Genomic DNA, 20,950 nt, shown 5'->3' with positions numbered 1-20,950 from the left:
TACCGCGTGCCGGACACTGTACTAAGCGCTTGAGAGAGAACAATATAACAATAAACAGACACATTCCCTGCCCACGTGGAGTTTGCAGTCTAGATTCATTACCTGTTCTCTCTCCTGCTTAAGCTATGAGTCCTCTGTGGGTCAGGGACGGTGCCAAGCGCTTAGTACAGGCTCAGTGGAAAGAGCCTGGACTTTGGAGTCAGAGGTCATGGGTTCAAATCTCGACTCTGCCACTTGTCAGCTGGGTGACTTTGGGCAAGTCACTTCACTTCTCTGGGCCTCAGTTCCCTCATCTGTAAAATGGGGATGAAGACTGGGAGCCCCCCGTGGGACAACCTGATCACCTTGTAACCGCCCCAGCGCTTAGAACAGTGCTTTGCACATGGTAAGCGCTTAATAAATGCTATCATTATTGTTATAATTATTATAAAGAAAAACAGGGTAAGGAAAAATGGACCAGTAGAAAGGCACGTCGCGATGCCAGCGTCACGATAGAAGATAACCCGTCTGCCCCCTGCCAAAAAATAAAACAAAACAATTAGAGTCTGAGCTGCAGCAACGGAATCAATCCATGGTATTTATTGAACACCTACTATGTGCAGAGCGCTGTACTAAGTGCTTGGAAGAGTACCGTACAACAGATGTAGCAGAAACATCAGTCAATTCTATTTATTTAGCGCCAACCATGTACTGTATTAAGCACTTGGGAGAGGACAAGAGAAATAGACACATTCCCTGCCCACAACAGGCTTAAAGTCTAGAAGGGGAGAAAGGTGCTAATAATAATAATAAGAAGAAGAATGGCATTTATTAAGCACTTACTATGTGCAAAGCACTGTTCTAAGCGCTGGGGAGGTTACAAGGTGATGTGGTTGTCCCACGGGGGGCTCACAGTCTTAATCCCCATTTTACAGATGAGGGAACTGAGGCACAGAGAATAATAATAATAATAATTGGCATTTGTTAAGCGCTTACTATGTGCAAAGCACTGTTCTAAGCGCTGGGGAGGATACAGGGTGATCAGGTTGTCCCATGTGGGGCTCACAGTCTTAATCCCCATTTTCCAGATGAGGTAACTGAGGCCCAGAGAAGTTAAGTGACTTGCCCAAGGTCACACAGCAGACATGTGGTGGAGTCGGGATTCGAACCCATGACCTCTGACTCCAAAGCCCGGGCTCTTTCCACTGAGCCACAGCTGCTGCTCTATATATAGAGAGAAGTGACTACATAGAGAAGTGAAGTGACTTGCCCAAAGTCACCCAGCTGACAGTTGGCGGAGCCGGAATTCGAACTCATGACCTCTGACTACTTACTATGTGCAGAGCACTGTACTAAGGGCTTGGGAAGTACGAGTCGGCAACAGATAGAGACGGTCCCTACCCAACAACGGGCTCACGGTCTAGAAGGGGAAGACGGACAACAAAGCAAAACATGGAGAAAGGTGTCAAAGTCGTCAGAATAAATAGAATTAAAACTAGATGCACATCATTAACAAAGTAAATAAGATAGTAAATATGTTAAACGCTTACTATGTGCCAAGCACTGTTCTAAGCACCGGTGTAGAGGCAAGTTAATCAAGTTGGACACAGTCCGTGTCCCACACGGAACTCACTGTCTCGACCCTCAATTTAGAGATGAGGTCACTGAGGCCCAGAGAAGTGAAGCGACTTGCCCAGCGTCACACAGCAGACAAGTGGAGGAGGCAGGATTAGAACCCGGGTCCTTCTGACTCCCAAGCCAGGGCTCTATCCATTATAATAGGCTCCTTCCCAGGGCAGAGCTTAATCATCATCATCATCATCAATCGTATTTATTGAGCGCTTACTATGTGCAGAGCACTGTACTAAGCGCTTGGGAAGTACAAATTGGCAACATATAGAGACAGTCCCTACCCAACAGTGGGCTCACAGTCTAAAAGGGGGAGACAGAGAACAAAACCAAGCATACTCACAAAATAAAATAAATAGAATAGATATGTACAAATAAAATAAATAGAGTAATAAATATGTACAAACATATATGCATATATACAGGTGCTGTGGGAAAGGGAAGGAGGTAAGATGGGGGGGGATGGAGAGGGGGACGAGGGGGAGAGGAAGGAAGGGGCTCAGTCTGGGAAGGCCTCCTGGAGGAGGTGAGCTCTCAGCAGGGCCTTAATGGGAAGAGGATGAATTTATGGAGTCTCAGCTCCTTTCTCTTTGGGCAATAAAGTTGGCTCTGCTGTGGTCCATGTTCCCTGCCCTCAGGGAGCTGACAGGCTAGAGGCGGGGACAGCGTGGTCTAGTGGACGGAGCCCAGGCTTGGGCGTCAGAAGGTCATGGGTTCTAATTCTGACTCTGCCACTTATCTGCTGTGTGACCTTGTTAAGTCACTTGGCTTCTCTGGGCCTCACTGGTAAAATGGGGATGGAGACTGTGAGACCCACCTTGGACAGGGACTGTGTCCAATCTGATTTGCACCCCAGCGCTTAGTTCAGTGCCTGGCACATAGTAAGCGCTTAACAGACACCGTAATTAGTATAATTATTACAGGCGAGACAGAGAACTGGTCTGGCTCCTGAGGGAGGAAAGATCTGGCTTCTAATTCCCGCTCGAGTGTCAGCTCCTGGAGGGCAGGGATCTAGTCTCTACTCTATCGTGCTCTCTCAAGTGCTCCGCACAGAGTAAACGCTCAATAAATACCACCGATTGATCGATAATCCCGACTCCAACGTTGCCAGGCTATGTGATCCCGGTGAGGCGGCTGACCCTCTCTGAGCCCGGATAATAATAATGAGAATAATCATGGCATTTGTTAAGCTCCTACTATGGGCGAGGCCCTGTACTAAGCGCCGGGGTGGATCTCTGGTGGGTTCCAGTTCTTCCCGCCCTGTCCCCCACCCCGGGGTTTGGGGGAGATGCGGGAAGGGGTCGCGGGGGAGGAAGAGGGAATGCTCTGGGTTCCGGAATGATGGATGGGTGGGCGAGGGGAGGTTGAATTCCTCCAGGTGATTAAGCCTGGATTATCTCCCACCCGATGGGCAGGGGGTGTCCAGTGGGGGTGTCCACATGGAAGGGGCAGAAGGAAGGGGGTGGGAACCACCCCACTCAGGAAGCTCGGGATCCCTCCGGCCCGCCGGGCGATGGGCGAGGGAGAGGGTTTGAAATTCAACCCAAAGGTATTTGCCCTCCGTCGCCCCTTTCCCTCTGTAATAACAATAATTATTATTGTGGTATTTGTTAAGCGCTTCCTTTGTGCCAAGCACTATTCTAAGCGCTGGAGTACATACCAGCTCATCAGGTTGTCCCAAGTGGGGCTCACAGTCTTCATCCCCATTTTCCAGATGAAGTCACTGAGGCCCAGAGAATCTGGGAAGTGAGAATTTGGGAAGTGCTTAGTACAGTGCTCTGCACACAGTAAGAGCTCAATAAATACGATTGAATGAATGAAAGTGGCTTCCCAAAGTCACTCAGCAGATAAGTGGCCGAGCCGGGATTAGAACCCACGTCCTCTGACTCCCAAGCCTGGGCTTTTTCCACTTAAGCCACACTGCTTCCTTCTCACACCCCCCTGCCCCAGTACCCCTTTTCCTCCCCACCTCAGCGCTCAGTACAGTGCCCGGCACAAAGTAAGCGCTTAATTTAGAGAAGCAGCACGGCATGGCCCTGGGAGTCAATCAATCAATCAATCAATCATATTTATTGAGCGCTTACCGTGTGCAGAGCACTGTACTAAGCGCTTGGGAAGTCCAAGTTGGCAACATATAGAGACGGTCCCTACCCAACAGTGGGCTCACAGTCTAGAAGTCAAAAGGTCACGGGTTCTAATCCCGGCTCCGCCGCTCGTCTGCTGTGTGACCTTGGGCAAATCACTTCATTTTTCTGGGCCTCAGAAGCCTCAGTGGTGATGGAGACTGTGAGCCCCACGTGGGACAACCTGATTCCCTTGCATCTACTCCAGAGCTTAGGACAGTGCTTGGCACATAGGAAGTGCTCGACAAATACCATCATCAATATTATTATTATTATTACCCCCCTCCCCGCTGTACTCATCATCAATCGTATTTATTGAGCGCTTACTATGTGCAGAGCACTGTACTAAGCGCTTGGGAAGTACAAATTGGCAACATATAGAGACAGTCCCTACCCCTCTCTCCCCATATCCTCCTCCCCCCTACACCCCTCTCCCTCCACTCCAACTGCCCCCCTTCCCTATTTCCCCTTCCCCTCTATGTCCCCCCAATGTCCCCCCTAGGCCTGCCCTCTGTATCCCCCTCCCCATTCCCAGCTCCCAAGCCTGCTGCCTTCCCACTTTCTCCAGTTCCTCCCATATCCCTGGCATCCCTGGCTCCCCTCCCCTAGGTAGAAGAGGCCTGAGGCCCGGGGGGGTGGCAGGGATTAGGGCGACCCCCGATTTGGGGGGAGACCTAAGCTAGGGGTGTGGAGGCTGGAGGCTTCCTTTCCCTCTCCTAGGGGGTGGGGAAGAAGGAGGAGGAGGAGGAGGAGGATGGAAAGATGGGGGCGGGGGCTGTCGGGGAGGGGTGTCCGGGCTGGATAAGAAAGCTGCGAGTCTCTTTCTTCCTCCTCCCCGGACGGGTCCTTTCTGGAGCCCCCCGCCCCCCCGCAGCCCCCCACCCCCAGACCACCATGCTGGACGCGTTGAAGATGGAAGAGAATTTGCAGAGCGTCATCGACTCCTCGGCCTCTTTCTCCTCCCTGCTGGGTAAGTCGAGGCTGCAGGGGGTGGGGGGCTGCGGGACCCCCGGGATACTTCTGGACGCCCCCCTCTTCAACCCCCAGCCCCCTGAGCCGGGGATGGTCCCCGAAGTCCAAAAGGATCAGCGCTAAAGAAGGGGCCACTTCCAAATGCTAAACGCTCTGCCGGAGTGGGTTTGAGTGGGAGTGTTTGTGTGGTTGTGGGTGGGTGTGTTAAGGTGGGGGGGCCTATGAGGGTGGGTGTTTTGTGGGTGTGCGTTTGTGGGGTTGCATAGGTGTGCGTATGTATAATAATAATAATGATGGCGTTTATTAAGCGCTTACTATGTGCAAAGCACTGTTCTAAGCGCTGGATATATGTGGGTGGGTGGGTATGTGTGTTTGTGGGGTTGCATAATAATAATAATAATGATGGCTCTTCTAGACTGTGAGCCCGCTGTTGGGTAGGGACCGTCTCTAAATGTTGCCAACTTGTACTTCCCAAGCGCTTAGTACAGTGCTCTGCACACAGCAAGCGCTCAATAAATACGATTGAATGAATTTATTAAGCGCTTGCTATATGCAAAGCACTGTTGTAAGCGCTGGGGAGGTTACAGGGTGATCAGGTGGTCCCACGGGGGGCTCACAGTCTTCACCCCCATTTTACAGACGAGGGAAGTGAGGCACACAGAAGTGAAGCGACTTGCCCGAAATCACACAGCTGAGAAGTGGCGGAGCCGGGATTTGAACCCACGACCTCTGACTCCAAAGCCCGGGCTCTTTCCACTGAGAAACGTTGCTTCTCATATATATATGTGGGTGGGTGGGTATGCGTGTTTGTGGGTGTGCATATTCCTTCTTTCCATCGTATTTATTGAGCGCTTACTGCGTGCAGAGCACTGGACTAAGCGCTTGGAAAGTACAATTGGGCGACATATAGAGACGGTCCCTCCCCAACAACGGGCCCACAGGCTAGAAGGGGGACACAGACAACAAATGTGAGTGGGTGGGCGTTTGTGTGTATATGTGTGTGTTTGTGTCGCTGCGGACAGGCTTCGAGGCCTTCGACTCAAACGAGTGAGAATTCCCATGGCCGGGATTTTTCATCGCTGAATGACAGACGAGTCCTAAATGACTCCTTATTCCCGGCGGGCCCGGCTGAGGATTGAAGGGAGGGAAAAGTGTGTGAGTGGGAGTGTGAGTGAGTGTGTGTGTGTATTTTGGGGCGTCGGGGGGTCTCCCCCTGGGCCCCTCTTGGCCCGTTGGGGGCTCTGGGGAAAAATGAAGTTGGCAGCTACTCCGGGCCGGGCTTGGAGGGAATGGGTGGGACCTTGGAGACCAAATTCCCAGCCCCTTTCCCTCTTGTCCCCCCCCCGGGCGGGAGCTTCCTGGGAAGTCGGGGGACGCGAACCCCGTTTCTTTTCGAGCCCGCAGGAGTGGCCTAAATCCCACAGAGGACGTGGGTTCTAATCCCGGCTCCGCCACTTGTCTGCTGTGTGACTTTGGGCAAGTCACTTCACTTCTCTGGGCCTCAATTCCCACATCCGTAAAATGGGGATGAAGACTGTGAGCCCCCCGTGGGACAACGCCCACTGAGCCCCCTTTTTCCTCTCCTCCTCCCCATCCCCCCCCGCCCTACCTCCTTCCCCTCCCCACAGCACCTGTATATAAATTTGTACAGATTTATTACTCTATTTTACTTGTACATATTTACTATTTATTTTGTTAATGGTGCGCATATAGCTTGAATTCTATTTTTTCGGACGATTTTGACACCCGTCTACATGTTTTGTTTTGTCGCCCGCCTCCCCCTTCTAGGCTGTGAGCCCGTTGTTGGGCAGGGACGTCTCTATATGTTGCCGACTTGGACTTCCCAAGCGCTTAGTCCAGTGCTCTGCACACAGTAAGCGCTCAATAAATACGATTGAATGAATGAACAACGCGATTGTTGTTCAGTGCTTGTCACATAGGAAGCGCTTAGCAAATATCATCATTATTATTACTGTTATTATTATTATCATTACTGCTATTATTATTACTGAAATTATTCTTATCATTGCGGTTATTATTATTATTATCCCCGACAGATGGTCGAGGGGAGCGGGCGGTGGTCGCTTTTTGGAGGGGGAAAAAAAAGGAATTCATTCATTCAATCGTATTTAGGGAGCGCTTACTGTGTGCGGAGCACTGGTCTAAGCGCTTATTTTCGCTTAAGAAATCTCCTCTTTCGGAGCTTCCCCCAGCCCGGACAACTATTTTACGCCCCCCAATGCTGGCATCCTCGACTTCTCCGTGTGTGTGTGTGTTTGGACACCCCTCTCCCCCAACCAAGAGGGGCCCCAAAGTGTGTCCCGGGTTTGGTGGTGGTCTTCTTCTCCAGGAATATTTTGGGGGGCCAGAGGGGTCAGAGGTCAGGGGCAGGGGGGGCAAAAACGACAGCCAAGGAAACGGGGTTGGGGGCGACGGCGATGAGGACCGGCCTCTTCTCCTCCCGCCAGCATCCTGCTTCCCTTTCCAGACCCTCCCCCCCGTCCCTTCCTTCCTTCTTTCCTTCCATCAGTACTTATTGAGCGCTTACTGTGCGCAGAGCACTGTGCTAAGCCACCTGTCGGCTGTGTGACCTTGGTCAAGCCACTTCACTTCTCTGGGCCTCAGTTCCCTCATCTGGAAAACGGGGATGAAGACTGGGAGCCCCCCGTGGGACAACCTGATCACCTTGCATCACCTCCAGCGCTTAGAACAGGGCTTGGCACATAATAAGCGCTTAACAAATACTATCATCATCATCATTATTATTACTAAGCGCTTGGAAAAGTACAATTTGGCAACAGAGAGAAAGAGAGAGACAATCTCTGCCCAACAACGGGCTCACGGTCTAGAAGCGGCGAGGGTGTATCCAACTCCCAGTCTGGACAGATTGCGCCCCGTTAAATGCCCCGACCTTCCCGTTTTTAGCCATCCCATCGCCCGGTCCTTTCCGTTTTTAGCCATCCCATCGCCCCGTCCTTCCCGTTTTTAACCATTCCATGCCTTTGTGGCCATCCCATCGCCCTGTCCTTCCTGTTTTTAGCCATCCCATCGCCCGGTCCTTCCCGTTTTTAGCCATCCCATCGCCCCGTCCTTCCCGTTTATAGCCATCCCATCGTCCGGTCCTTCCCGTTTTTAGCCATCCCATCGCCCTGTCCTTCCAGTTTTTAGCCATCCCATGCCTTTTTAGCCATCACATCGCCCCGTCCTTCCCCGTTTTTAGCCATCCCATCGCCCGGTCCTTCCCGTCTATAGCCATCCCATCGCCCGGTCCTTCCCGTTTTTAGCCATCCCATCGCCCCCGTCCTTCCCGTTTATAGCCATCCCCTCGTCCCATCCTTCCCGTTTATAGCCATCTCCTCGTCCCGTCCTTCCCGTTTTTAGCCATCCCATGCCTTTTTAGCCATCCCATCTCCCGGTCCTTCCCGTTTATAGCCATCCCATCGCCCCGTCCTTCCCGTTTTTAGCCATCCCGTTTCCCGGTCCTTGCCCTTTCTAGCCGTCCTCTCGTCCCATCCTTCCCGTTTATAGCCATCCCCTCGCCCCGTCCTTCCCGTTTTTAGCCATCCAGTCGCCAGGCCCTTCCCATTTCTAGCCACTCCGTGGCCCAGTCCTTGCCTTTTCTAGCCGTCCCGTCCTTCCCGTTTTTAACCATCCCGTCTCCCGGTCCTTGCCCTTTCTAGCCATCCTCTCGTCCCGTCCTTCCCATTTTTAGCCACCCCGTCGCCCCGTCCTTCCCGTTTATTTATTTATGATGGCATTCGTTAAGCGCATACTATGCGCCAAGAACTGTTCTAAGCGCTGGGGTAATAATAATAGTAATAATAATAATAATAACATTTGTTAAGCGCTTACTATGTGTAAAGCACTGTTCTAAGCGCTGGGGGAGATAAAAGGTAATCAGGTTGTCCCACGGGGGGCTCACAGTCTTCATCCCCATTTTACAGATGAGGGAACTGAGGCCCAGAGAAGTGAAGTGACTTGCCCAAAGTCACCCAGCTGACAAGCGGCGGAGCCCGGATTCATTCATTCATTCATTCATTCATTCAATCGTGTTGATTGAGCGCTTACTGTGTGCATGGCACTGTACTAAGCGCTTGGGAAGTCCAAGTCGGCAGCAGATAGAGACGGTCCCTACCCAACAACGGGCTCACAGTCTAGAAGGGGGAGACGGACAACAAAACAAAACGTGGAGACAGGTGTCAAAACCGTTAGAATAAATAGAATTATGGCTATGTACACATCATTAATAAAATAAATAAAGTAATAAATATGTACAAATAGACACAAGTGCTGTGAGGAGGGGAAAGGGGTAGGGCAGAGGGAGGGAGTGGGGGCAGTGGGGAGGAGGAGCTGGGGAAAAGTGGGGCTCAGTCTGGGAAGGCCTTCTGGAGGAGGTGAGCTGACCTCGGACTCCCAAGCGCTTAGCACAGTGCTCTGCACACAGTAAGCGCTCAATAAATACTATTGAATGAATGAATGAATGACTCCTTTCCGCTGAGCCACTCTGCTTCTAACCACCTCGTCCCCCGGTCCTTCCCGTTTTTAGCCGTCCTATCGTCCCGTCTCTTTCCCGTTTCTAGCCATCCCTTCTCCCGTTCCTTATCCCGGCTCTGCCACCTGTCAGTTGTGTGACTTTGAGCAAGTCGCTTCACTTCTCTGGGCCTCACTTTCCTTAGCTGTCAAATGGGGAAGAAGACTGGGAGCCCCACGTAGGGCAACCTGATTACCTTGTATCCCCCCCAGCGCTTAGAACAGTGCTCAGCACATAGTAAGCGCTTAACAAATACCATTATTATTATTATTCTCTGTGCCTCAGTTGCCTCATCTGTCAAATGGGGATGAAGACCGTGAGCCCCACGTGGGACAACCTGATGGCCTTGTATCTCCCCCAGGGCTTAGAACAGTGCTTGGCACATAGTAAGCGCTTAACAAATACCATTATTATTATTATTGTTCTCTGTGCCTCAGTTCCCTCATCTGTCAAATGGGGATGAAGACCGTGAGCCCCACGTGGGACAACCTGACGGCCTTGTATCTCCCCCAGCGCTTAAAACAGTGCTTGGCACATAGTAAGTGCTTAACAAATACCATTATTATTATTATTCTCTGTGCCTCAGTTCCCTCATCTGTCAAATGGGGATGAATCAATCAATCAATCAATCGTATTTATTGAGCGCTTACTGTGTGCAGAGCACTGTACTAGGCGCTTGGGAAGTACAAGTTGGTAACATATAGAGACAGTCCCTACCCAGCAGTGGGCTCACAGTCTAAAAGAACTGTGATGAAGTTAATAAACACACAATAAACGCACATAATAAACGCTTAACAAATACCATCGTGATTATGATTATTTTCGTGCCATTCCATGGCAGTCCAGGCGACTTGGTTCCACGCCCTTCCATCCTTCGCCGGCCCCGGGCCTTCCCGTTTTATCTTCCAGCCCGGGAGCCTGTTGTTGAGTAGGGATTGTCTCTGTTGTCGATTTGGACTTTCCAAGCGCTTAGTACAGTGCTCTGCACACAGTAAGCGCTCAATAAATGCGATGGAATGAATGCTTTCCCAAGCGCTTAGTCCAGTGCTCTGCACACAGTAAGCGCTCAATAAATACGATGGAATGAATGCTTTCCCAAGCGCTTAGTCCAGTGCTCTGCACACAGTAAGCGCTCAATAAATACGATGGAATGAATGCTTTCCCAAGCGCTCAGTCCAGTGCTCTGCACACAGTAAGCGCTCAATAAATACGATGGAATGAATGCTTTCCCAAGCGCCTAGTCCAGTGCTGTGCCCACAGTAAGCGCTCAATAAATACGATGGAATGAATGCTTTCCCAAGCGCTCAGTCCAGTGCTCTGCACACAGTAAGCGCTCAATAAATACGATGGAATGAATGCTTTGCCAAACGCTTAGTCCAGTGCTGTGCCCACAGTAAGCGCTCAATAAATACGATGGAATGAATGCTTTGCCAAGCGCTTAGTCCAGTGCTCTGCACACAGTAAGCGCTCAATAAATACGATGGAATGAATGCTTTGCCAAGCGCTTAGTCCAGTGCTGTGCCCACAATAAGCGCTCAATAAATGCGATGGAATGAATGCTTTCCCAAGCGCTTAGTCCAGTGTTCTGCACACAGTAAGCGCTCAATAAATACGATGGAATGAATGCTTTCCCAAGCGCTCAGTCCAGTGCTCTGCACACAGTAAGCGCTCAATAAATACGATGGAATGAATGCTTTGCCAAACGCTTAGTCCAGTGCTGTGCCCACAGTAAGCGCTAAATAAATACGATGGAATGAAAGCTTTCCCAAGCGCTTAGTCCAGTGTTCTGCACACAGTAAGCGCTCAATAAATACGATGGAATGAATGCTTTCCCAAGCGCTCAGTCCAGTGCTCTGCACACAGTAAGCGCTCAATAAATACAATGGAATGAATGCTTTGCCAAACGCTTAGTCCAGTGCTGTGCCCACAGTAAGCGCTCAATAAATACGATGGAATGAATGCTTTCCCAAGCGCTTAGTCCAGTGCTCTGCACACAGTAAGCGCTCAATAAATACGATGGAATGAATGCTTTCCCAAGCGCTCAGTCCAGTGCTGTGCACACAGTAAGCGCTCAATAAATACGATGGAATGAATGCTTTGCCAAGCGCTTAGTCCAGTGCTCTGCACACAGTAAGCGCTCAATAAATACGATGGAATGAATGCTTTGCCAAACGCTTAGTCCAGTGCTCTGCACACAGTAACCGCTCAATAAATATGATGGAATGAATGTTTTGCCAAGCGCTTAGTCCAGTGCTGTGCCCACAGTAAGCGCTCAATAAATAGGATGGAAGGACTGAATGCATGAATCCCATCCCGTCTCCTCCCGTCCCGCTCCATCCCGTTCGAGCCCCTTCCCCATCGCCCCCCGGCCCAGGATCCTCCCCTTCATTCATTCATTCGTATTTATTGAGCGCTTACTGTGTGCAGAGCACTGTACTAAGCGCTTGGGAAGTCCAAGGTGGCAACATCTAGAGACGGTCCCTCCCCAACAGCGGGCTCACAGTCTAGAAGGGGGAGACGGACAACAAAACAAAACATATTAACAAAATAAAATCAATAGAATATGTGCAAGTAAAATAAGTGGAGTAATAAATCTGTACAAACATATATATATATATATATTATATATATATATATATATATGTATATATATACAGGTGCTGTGGGGAGGGGGAAGGGGAGGAGGGGGAGAGGAAGGAGGGGGCTCAGTCTGGTCGGATCCTAAGCTTCCTGCCCGGGAACGGCCCCTTCCCGTTATTATTATTATTATTATTATTATTATTATTATTATTATTATTATTATTATCATTAGCAACATCATCATTATTATGTTCATCATTATTATTATCATTATCATCATTATTATCATTATCATTATTATCATTATTGTATTCACCATTATTATTGTTAACATCATCATTATCATCATCATTATCACCATTATCATTGTTATTATCATTATCATCATCATTACTATTATCTTTATTATGACCATTATCATCATTATTATATGATCGCATATAATTAATACATACGCCGTAATAATTAATCAACAAGATATACTTATAATAGAATAATTATATGTATATATGTTTGTACATATTTATTACTCTTTATTTTCCTTGTACATAGAATAATTATATGTATATATGTTTGTACATATTTATTACTCTATTTATTTATTTTACTTGTGCATATCTATTCTATTTATTTTATTTTGTTACTATGTTTGGTTTTGTTCTCTGCCTCCCTCTTCTAGACTGTGAGCCCACTGTTGGGTAGGGACCGTCTCTAGACGTTGCCAACTTGGACTTCCCAAGCGCTTAGTCCAGTGCTCTGCACACAGTAAGCACTCAAGAAATACGATTCATTGATTGATTAATTGAATAATCATCATTATAATCATCATATCACAATGATCATCATTATTATATGATCGTATATAATTAATACATACGCCGTAATAATTAATCAACAAGATATACTTAGAATAATTATATGTATATATGTTTGTACATATTTATTACTCTTTAGTTTACTTGTACATAGAATAATTATATGTATATATGTTTGTACATATTTATTACTCCATTTATTTTACTTGTACATATCTATTCTATTTATTTTATTTTGTTACTATGTTTGGTTTTGTTCTCTGCCTCCCCCTTCTAGGCTGTGAGCCCACTGTTGGGTAGGGACCGTTGCCAACTTGGACTTTCCAAGTGCTTAGTCCAGTGCTCTGCACACAGTAAGCACTCAAGAAATACGATTCATTGATTGATTGATTGAATAATCATCATTATAATCATCATATCACAATGATCATCATTATTATATGATCGTATATAATTAAGACATATGTTGTAATAATTAATCAAGATATACTTATAATAGAATAATTATATGTATATGTTTGTACATATTTATTCCTCTATTTATTTATTTTACTTGTACATAGAATAATTATATGTATATATGTTTGTACATATTTATTACTCTATTTATTTATTTATTTTACTTGGACATATCTATTCTATTTATTTTATTCTGTTACTATGTTTGGTTTTGTTCTCCGTCTCCCCCTTCTAGGCCGTGAGCCCACTGTTGGGTAGGGACCGTCTCTAGATGTTGCCAACTTGGACTTCCCAAGCGCTTAGTCCAGTGCTCTGCACACAGTAAGCGCTCAATACATACGATTGATTGATGGAATAATCACCATTATAATCATCACATTACAATTATTATAATCGCATTTCTGGAGCGCTCTCTGAGCGCGGAGCGCTGTACTAAACGCTCTGGAGAGGACACTAGAACATCAGCCCCATTCCCTGCCCACAAGGAGCTGACAGTCTACAGACAAGCTCCTCTGCAGCGCTTGGCACATAGTAAGCGCTTAACGCATACCATCATGGTGATCTTGTCGGAGCGGTTAGTACAATCAATCAATCAATCAATCAATCGTATTTATTGAGCGCTGACTATGTGCAGAGCACTGTACTAAGCGCTTGGGAAGTACAAATTGGCAACATATAGAGACAGTCCCTACCCAACAGTGGGCTCACAGTCTAAAAGGGGGAGACAGAGAACAAAACCAAACATACTAACAAAATAAAATAAATAGACTAGATAGGTACAAGTAAAATAAATAAATAAATAGAGTAATAAATATGTACAAACATATATACAGTGCTCTGCCTAATAAGCGCTCAGTAAATACGATGGAAAGAAGAGGCAGGGCCGGTTTCAGGGCCCCAGGGAAACGGACTGAGGTGAACGCCCCCTCCTCACCCCCTAAACCCTCTCGGGGGTCTCCAAAACGCTCCTTCCTAATCACGGTATCTGTGCAGCGCCTACTATGTGCCCGGCTCCTTCGTTCATCCATTCAATGGTATTTATTGAGCGCTTACTACGTGCAGAACACTGGACTAAGCGCTGGTCCCCATCATTCCCCAGCCGGCCGGCTCAACAATTGCGCTTGCCCGTTTTCTAACGGTTTTAGCATTCATTCATTCAATCGTATTTATTGAGCGCTCACTGTGTGCACAGCACTGGGCTGAGCGCTTTATCCAAGCCGGGGACTGTTTCGGGCGCGCTCCCTCGGGGGAATAATAATAATAATAATAATAATAATGATGGTATTTAATAATAATAATAAGCGCTTAGAACAGTGCTTGACACATAGTAAGCGCTTAACAGATACCATTATTATTACCAAGCGCTTACTACGTGCCAAGCGCTTAACAAATACCATTATTATTATTATTATTGTTAAGCGCTTACTATGTGCCAACCGCTTAACAAATACCATTATTATTATTATTATTATTATTTTTAAGAGCTTACTATGTGCCAAGCGCTTAACAAACACCATTATTATTATTATTATTATTAAGTGCTTACTATCTGCCAAGCGCTAAACAAATACCATTATTATTATTGTTGTTATTATTAAGCGCTTACTATGTGCCAGGCGCTTAACAAATACCATTATTTTTATTATTATTAAGCGCTTACTATGTGCCAAGCGCTTAACAAATACCATTATTATTATTATTATTATTATTATTATTATTAAGCACTTACTATGTGCCAAGCGCTTAACAAATGCCATTATTATTATTTTTTATTAAGTGCTTACTATGTGCCAAGAGCTTAATAAATGTCATTATTATTATTATTATTAAGCATTTACTATGTGCCAAGCGCTTAACAAATGCCATTATTATTATTATTATTAAGCATTTACTATGTGCCAAGTGCTTAACAAATACCATTAAATTATTATTAAGCCCTTAACAAATACCATTATTATTATTAAGCACTTACTATGCGCTAAGTGCTTAACAAATACCATTATTATTATTATTATTATTATTATTAATAAGCACTTACTATCTGCCAAGCGCTTAACAAATACCATTCTTATTCTTATTGTTCTTTTTATTATTATGAGCTTACTATGTGCCAAGCACTGTTCTAAGCTCTGGGGTAGATACGAGGTAATCAGGTTGTCCCCCGTGGGGCTCACAGTCTTCATCCCCATTTTACAGATGAGGTCACTGAGGCTCAGAGAAGTGAAGTGACTGGCTTATTTATTGAGCGCTTATTATGTGTCAGGCACTGTTCTAAGCGCTGGGGTGGATCCAAGCAAATGGGGTTGGATACAGTCCCTGGTCCCACGTGGGGCTCACGGTCTCCATCCCCATTTTCCAGATGAGGGAACTGAGGCACAGAGAAATGAAGTGACTTGCCCAGTCACACAGCAGCCCGTTGTTGGGTAGGGGCCGTCTCTAGATGTTGCCAACTTGTACTTCCCAAGCGCTTAGTACAGTGCTCTGCACACAGTAAGCGCTCAATAAATACAATTGAATGAATGAAGGAAGGAATGAAGTATCCGCCCCAGCGCTTACATAGTGGTGTGGCTTAGTGGAAATAGCCCGGGCTTGGGAGTCAGAGGTCATGGGTTCTAATTCCGGCTCCGCCACTTGTCTGCTGTGTGACCTTGGACAAACCATTTCACTTCTCTGTGCCTCAGTGACCTCATCTGTAAAATGGGGACGAAGACTGTTAGCCCCACGTGGGACAAACTGATTACCTTGTATCTCCCTCAGGGCTTAGAACAGTGCTTGGCACATAGTAAGTGCTTAACAAATACCATTATTATTATTATTATTATGCACTTGTATCTACCCCAGTGCTTAGAACAGTGCTTGGCACATAGTAAGTGCTTAACAAATACCATTATTATTATTATTATTATTGTGCACTTAACAGTACCAGAATTATTATTATTAGTAGTAAACGTTTAACAAATACCAGAATTATCATTATTAGTAAGCACTAACAAATATTATTATTATTATTAGTAGTAGTAATAGTAGTAAGCGCTTAACAAGTACCAGAATTATTATTAGTAGTAAGCTCTCAACAAATACCATAATTATTATTACTATTATTATTATTAGTAGTAATAATAGTAGTAGTAATAAGCGCTTAGCAAGTTCCAGAATTATTGTTATTAGTAAGCACCTAACAAAATTCATTATTATTATTATTAGTAGTAGTAAGCCCTTAACGAATACCAGAATCATTATCATTAGTAAGCACTTAACAAATAGCACTATTATTATTATTATTAGTAGTAGTAGTAAGTGCTTAATAAGTGGCAGAATTAGTATCATTAGTAAGCACTTAACAAAGACCATTATGATTAGTAGTAGTAAAAGTAAGGGCTTAACAAGTACCAGAATTATTATTATTAGTAAGCTCTTAACAAATGCCAGAATTATTATCATTAGTAAGAGCTTAACAAATACCATTATTATTATTAGTAGTAGTAGTAAGCACTTAACAAGTAGCAGAATTATGATTATTAGTAAGCTCTTAACAAATACCAGAATTATTACTATTAGTAAGCTCTTAACAAATACCATTATTATTATTATTATTATGAGGAGGAGTAAGCACTTAGCAAGTAGCAGAATTATTATCATTAGTAAGCACTTAACAAATACCATTATCATTATTAATAGTAGTAGTAGTAGGAGGAGGAGGAGTAAATGCTTAGCAAGTAGCAGAATTATTATTATTAGTAAGCTCTTAACAAATGCCAGAATTATTATAATTAGTAAGCACTTAACAAATACTATTATTATTATTATTAGTAGTAGTAAGCACTTAAGTAGCAGAATTATGATTATTAGTAAGCTCTTAACAAATACCAGAATTATTACCATTAGCAAGTGCTTGACAAATACCATTATTATTAGTAATAGCAGTAATAGTAGGAGGAAGAGGAGGAGTAAGCGCTTAGCAAGTAGCAGAATTATTATCATTAGTAACCACTTAACAAATACCATTATTATTAGTAGTAGTAGTAGTAATAGTAGGAGGAGTAAATGCTTAGCAAGTAGCAGAATTATTATTATTAATAAGCTCTTAACAAATGCCAGAATTATTATAATTAGTAAACGCTTAACAAATACCATTATTATTATTAGTAGTACTAGTAAACACTTAACAAGTAGCAGAATTATAATTATTAGTAAACTCTTAACAAGTACCAAAATTATTACCATTAGTAAGCACTTAAAATACCATTATTATTAGTAGTAGGAGGAGGAGGAGGAGGAGGAGGAGGAGGAGTAAATGCTTAGCAAGTAACAGAATTATTATCATTAGTAAGCACTTAACAAATACCATTATTAGTAGTAGTAGTAGTAGGAGGAGGAGTAAATGCTTAGCAAGTAACAGAATTATTATCATTAGGAAGCACTTAACAAATACCATTATTATTATTATTAGTAGTAGTAGTAGGAGGAGGAGGAGAAGTAAATGCTTAGCAAGTAGCAGAATTATCATCATTAGTAAGTGCTTAACAAATACCATTATTATTATTAGTAGTAGGAGAAGGAGGAGGAGTAGTAAATGCTTAGCAAGTAGCAGAATTATTATCATTAGTAAGTGCTTAACAAATACCATTATTAGTAGTAGTAGGAGGAGAAGGAGGAGGAGTAAGCGCTTAGTAAGTAGCAGGAGGATGATGCTGATGATGTCTCTAGGCCGGGGTGGGGGCGGGATTGGGGGCAGGGTGTGTTGGGGGGCTGGGGGGATGCCTGCTGCTGTTGGCGAGCCCGTTGTTGGGTAGGGATGGTCTCTCTCTGTTGCCAAATTGTCCTTTCCAAGCGCTTAGTCCAGTGCTCTGCACACAGTAAGTGCTCAATAAATAATAATGATGGAATTTGTTAAGTGTTTCCTTTGTGCGAAGCACTGTTCTAAGCGCTGGGGGGTTACAAAGTGATCAGGTTGTCCCACGTGGAGCTCACAGTCTTCATCCCCATTTTACAGATGAGGGAACTGAGGCCCAGAGAAGTGAAGTGGCTTGCCCAAGGTCACACAGCGGACAAGTGGTGGAGGCGGGATTAGAACCCATGACCTCTGACTCCCAAGCCCGGGTTCTTTCTGCTGAGCCACGCTGCTTCTCAGTAATAATTATGGTATTTGTTAAACTAAGTGACAAGCACTGTTCTAAGCGCTGAGGTAGATACAATAATAATAGCATTTGTTAAGCTCTTACTTTGTGCAAAGCACTGTTCAAAGCACTGGCAATAATGATGGCATTTGCTAAGCACTTATTATGTGCCAAGCACCGTTCTAAGCGCTGGGGTAGATACAAGGTAACCAGGTTGTCCCACGTGGGGCTCACAGTCTTCATCCCCATTTTCCAGATGAGGGAACTGAGGCCCAGAGAAGTGAAGTGACTTGCCCACAGTCACACAGCTGACAAGTGGCAGAGTTGGGATTAGAACACACAACCTCTGACTCCCACCTCTGACTCCCAAGGTGATCATGTTGTCCCCTGTGGGGCTCCCAGCCTTCATCCCCATTTTCCAGACGAGGGAATTGAGGCGCAGAGAAGCTAAGTAACTTGCCCAAAGTCACACAGCCGACAAGTGGCGGAGCTGGAATTAGAACCCATGACCTCTGACTCCCAAGGTGATCAGGTTGTCCCCCGTGGGGCTCCCAGTCTTCATTGCTCTGCTCACAGTAAGCGCTCAATAAATACGATTGAATGAATGACCGTCTCTGTATGTTGCCAACTTGTACTTCCCAAGCACTTAGTACAGTGCTGTGCACACAGTAAGCGTTCAGTAAATACGATTGAATGAATGAATGAATGAATTCCCATTTTCCAAATGAGGGAACTGCGGCCTAGAGAAGCCCAAGGTCACCCCGCTGACAAGCAGCGTGATTAGAACCCATGACCTTGGACTCCCAAGGCAATCAGGTTGTCCCCCGTGGGGCTCCCAGTCTTCATCCCCATTTTCCAGATGAGGGAACTGTGGCCTAGAGAAGTGAAGTGACTGGCCCAAGGTCACCCAGCTGACAAGCTTGGTTTTGTTCTCTGTCTCCCCCTTCTAGACTGTGAGCGCACTGTTGGGTAGGGACTGTCTCTATATGTTGCCAACTTGTACTTTCCAAGCGCTTAGTACAGTGCTCTGCACACAGTAAGCTCTCAATAAATACGATTGATTGATTGATTGATTAATTGATTAGAACCCACGACCTCTGACTCCCAAGGCGATCAGGTTGTCATTCATTCATTCAATCGTATTTAATGAGCGCTTACTGTGTTCAGAGCACTGTACTAAGCACTTGGGAAGTCCAAGTTGGCAACATATAGAGACAGTCCCTACCCAACAGCAGGCTCACAGTCTAGAAGGGGAGACAGACAACAAAACAAAACATATTAACAACATAAAATAAATAGAATAGTAAATATGTACAAGTAAAATAGAGTAATAATCATGTACATTCATTCATTCATTCAATCGCATTTATTGAGCGCTTACTGTGTGCAGAGCACCATACTAAGCGCTTGGGAAGAACAAGTTGGCAACGTATAGAGACGGTTCCTACTCAACAGCAGGCTCACGGTCTAGAAGGGGGAGACGGAAAACAAAACAAAACGTATTAACAAAATAAAATAAATAGAATAGTAAATATGTACAAGTAAAATAGAGTAATAAATGTGTACATTCATTCATTCACTCGTATTTATTGAGCGCTTACTGTGTGCAGAGCACCGTACCAAGCGCTTGGGAAGAACAAGTTGGCAACATAGAGAGACAGTCCCTACCCAACAGCGGGCTCACAGTCTAGAAGGGGGAGATGGACAACAAAACAAAACATACTAACAAAATAAAATAAATAGAATAGTAAATCAATCAATCAATCAATCAATCAATTGTATTTATTGAGCGCTTACTGTGTGCAGAGCACTGGGCTAAGTGCTTGGAAAGTACAATTCATTCATTTATTCATTCAATCGTATTTATAGAGCGCTTACTGTGTGCAGAGCACTAGACTAAGCTCTTGGGAAGTTCAATTCATTCATTTATTCCTTCAATCGTATTTATGGAGCACTTACTGTGTGCAGAGCACCGTACTAAGCGCTTGGGAAGTCCAAGTTGGCAACATCTAGAGACGGTCCCTACCCAACAGCGGGCTCTCGTGGGGCTCCCAGTCTTCATCCCCATTTTCCAGATGAGGGAACTGCAGCCTAGGGAAACGAAGGGACTGGCCCAAGGTCCCCCAGCTGAGGAGCGGCGGGATTAGAACCCAGGACCTGTGACTCCCAAGCCTGGGCTCTTTCCACTAAGCCACGCAATGTTGGGTTTCAGGGCGAGCGGTGAACCCCAAATCTGTGTGCGAGGGGTGTCAGCGGGCCATTTCCGATCGCTTTCTGCTGCGCCTCAACGACGCCTTCTGGCACGAGAGCTGCGTCCAGTGCGCGGCCTGCAAGGAACCCCTCGAGGCCACCTGCTTCTGTCGCGACAAGAAACTCTACTGCAAATACGACTACGAGAAGTAAGTCCCAGCGCCGTCCCAACCCAGACCCCCCCTTTCCCCCCACCAAAATAGCCTCCACCTCCCCCCAAAAATCAATAAAATCCAAGGCAGGCCTCTCATTCATTCAATCCTATTTAGTGAGCACTTACTGTGTGCAGAGCACTTGGAAAGTCCAATTTATTCATCCATTCCTTCAATCATATTTGTTGAGCACTTACTGTGTGCAGAGCACTGGGCTAAGTGCTTGGAAAGTCCAATTTATTCATCCATTCCTTCAATCGTATTTATGGAGCACTTACTGTGTGCAGAGCACTATACTAAGCACTTGGAAAGTCCAATTTATTCATCCATTCCTTCAATCATG

At 45.4% G+C, this 20,950-nt stretch overlaps 1 protein-coding gene across 1 annotated transcript in view; it reads left to right on the top strand.

Annotated features, from left to right (window-relative positions):
- The first annotated feature begins 4,625 nt into the window (after positions 1–4,625).
- Positions 4,626–20,950, top strand: part of LMX1A (LIM homeobox transcription factor 1 alpha) — a 106,830-nt gene continuing 90,505 nt past the window's right edge. The window contains exons 1-2 of the mRNA XM_038758355.1: positions 4,626–4,701; positions 20,418–20,604. Coding sequence (XP_038614283.1) covers positions 4,626–4,701; positions 20,418–20,604 — 263 coding nt within the window. The remainder of the gene's footprint in view (positions 4,702–20,417; positions 20,605–20,950) is intronic.

This window comes from Tachyglossus aculeatus, chromosome 16 (assembly GCF_015852505.1).
Source record: "Tachyglossus aculeatus isolate mTacAcu1 chromosome 16, mTacAcu1.pri, whole genome shotgun sequence".
NCBI lineage: Eukaryota > Metazoa > Chordata > Mammalia > Monotremata > Tachyglossidae > Tachyglossus > Tachyglossus aculeatus.
The sequence above is the reverse complement of the archived record's forward strand: the minus strand, read 5'-3'. Positions and strand labels throughout refer to the sequence as shown.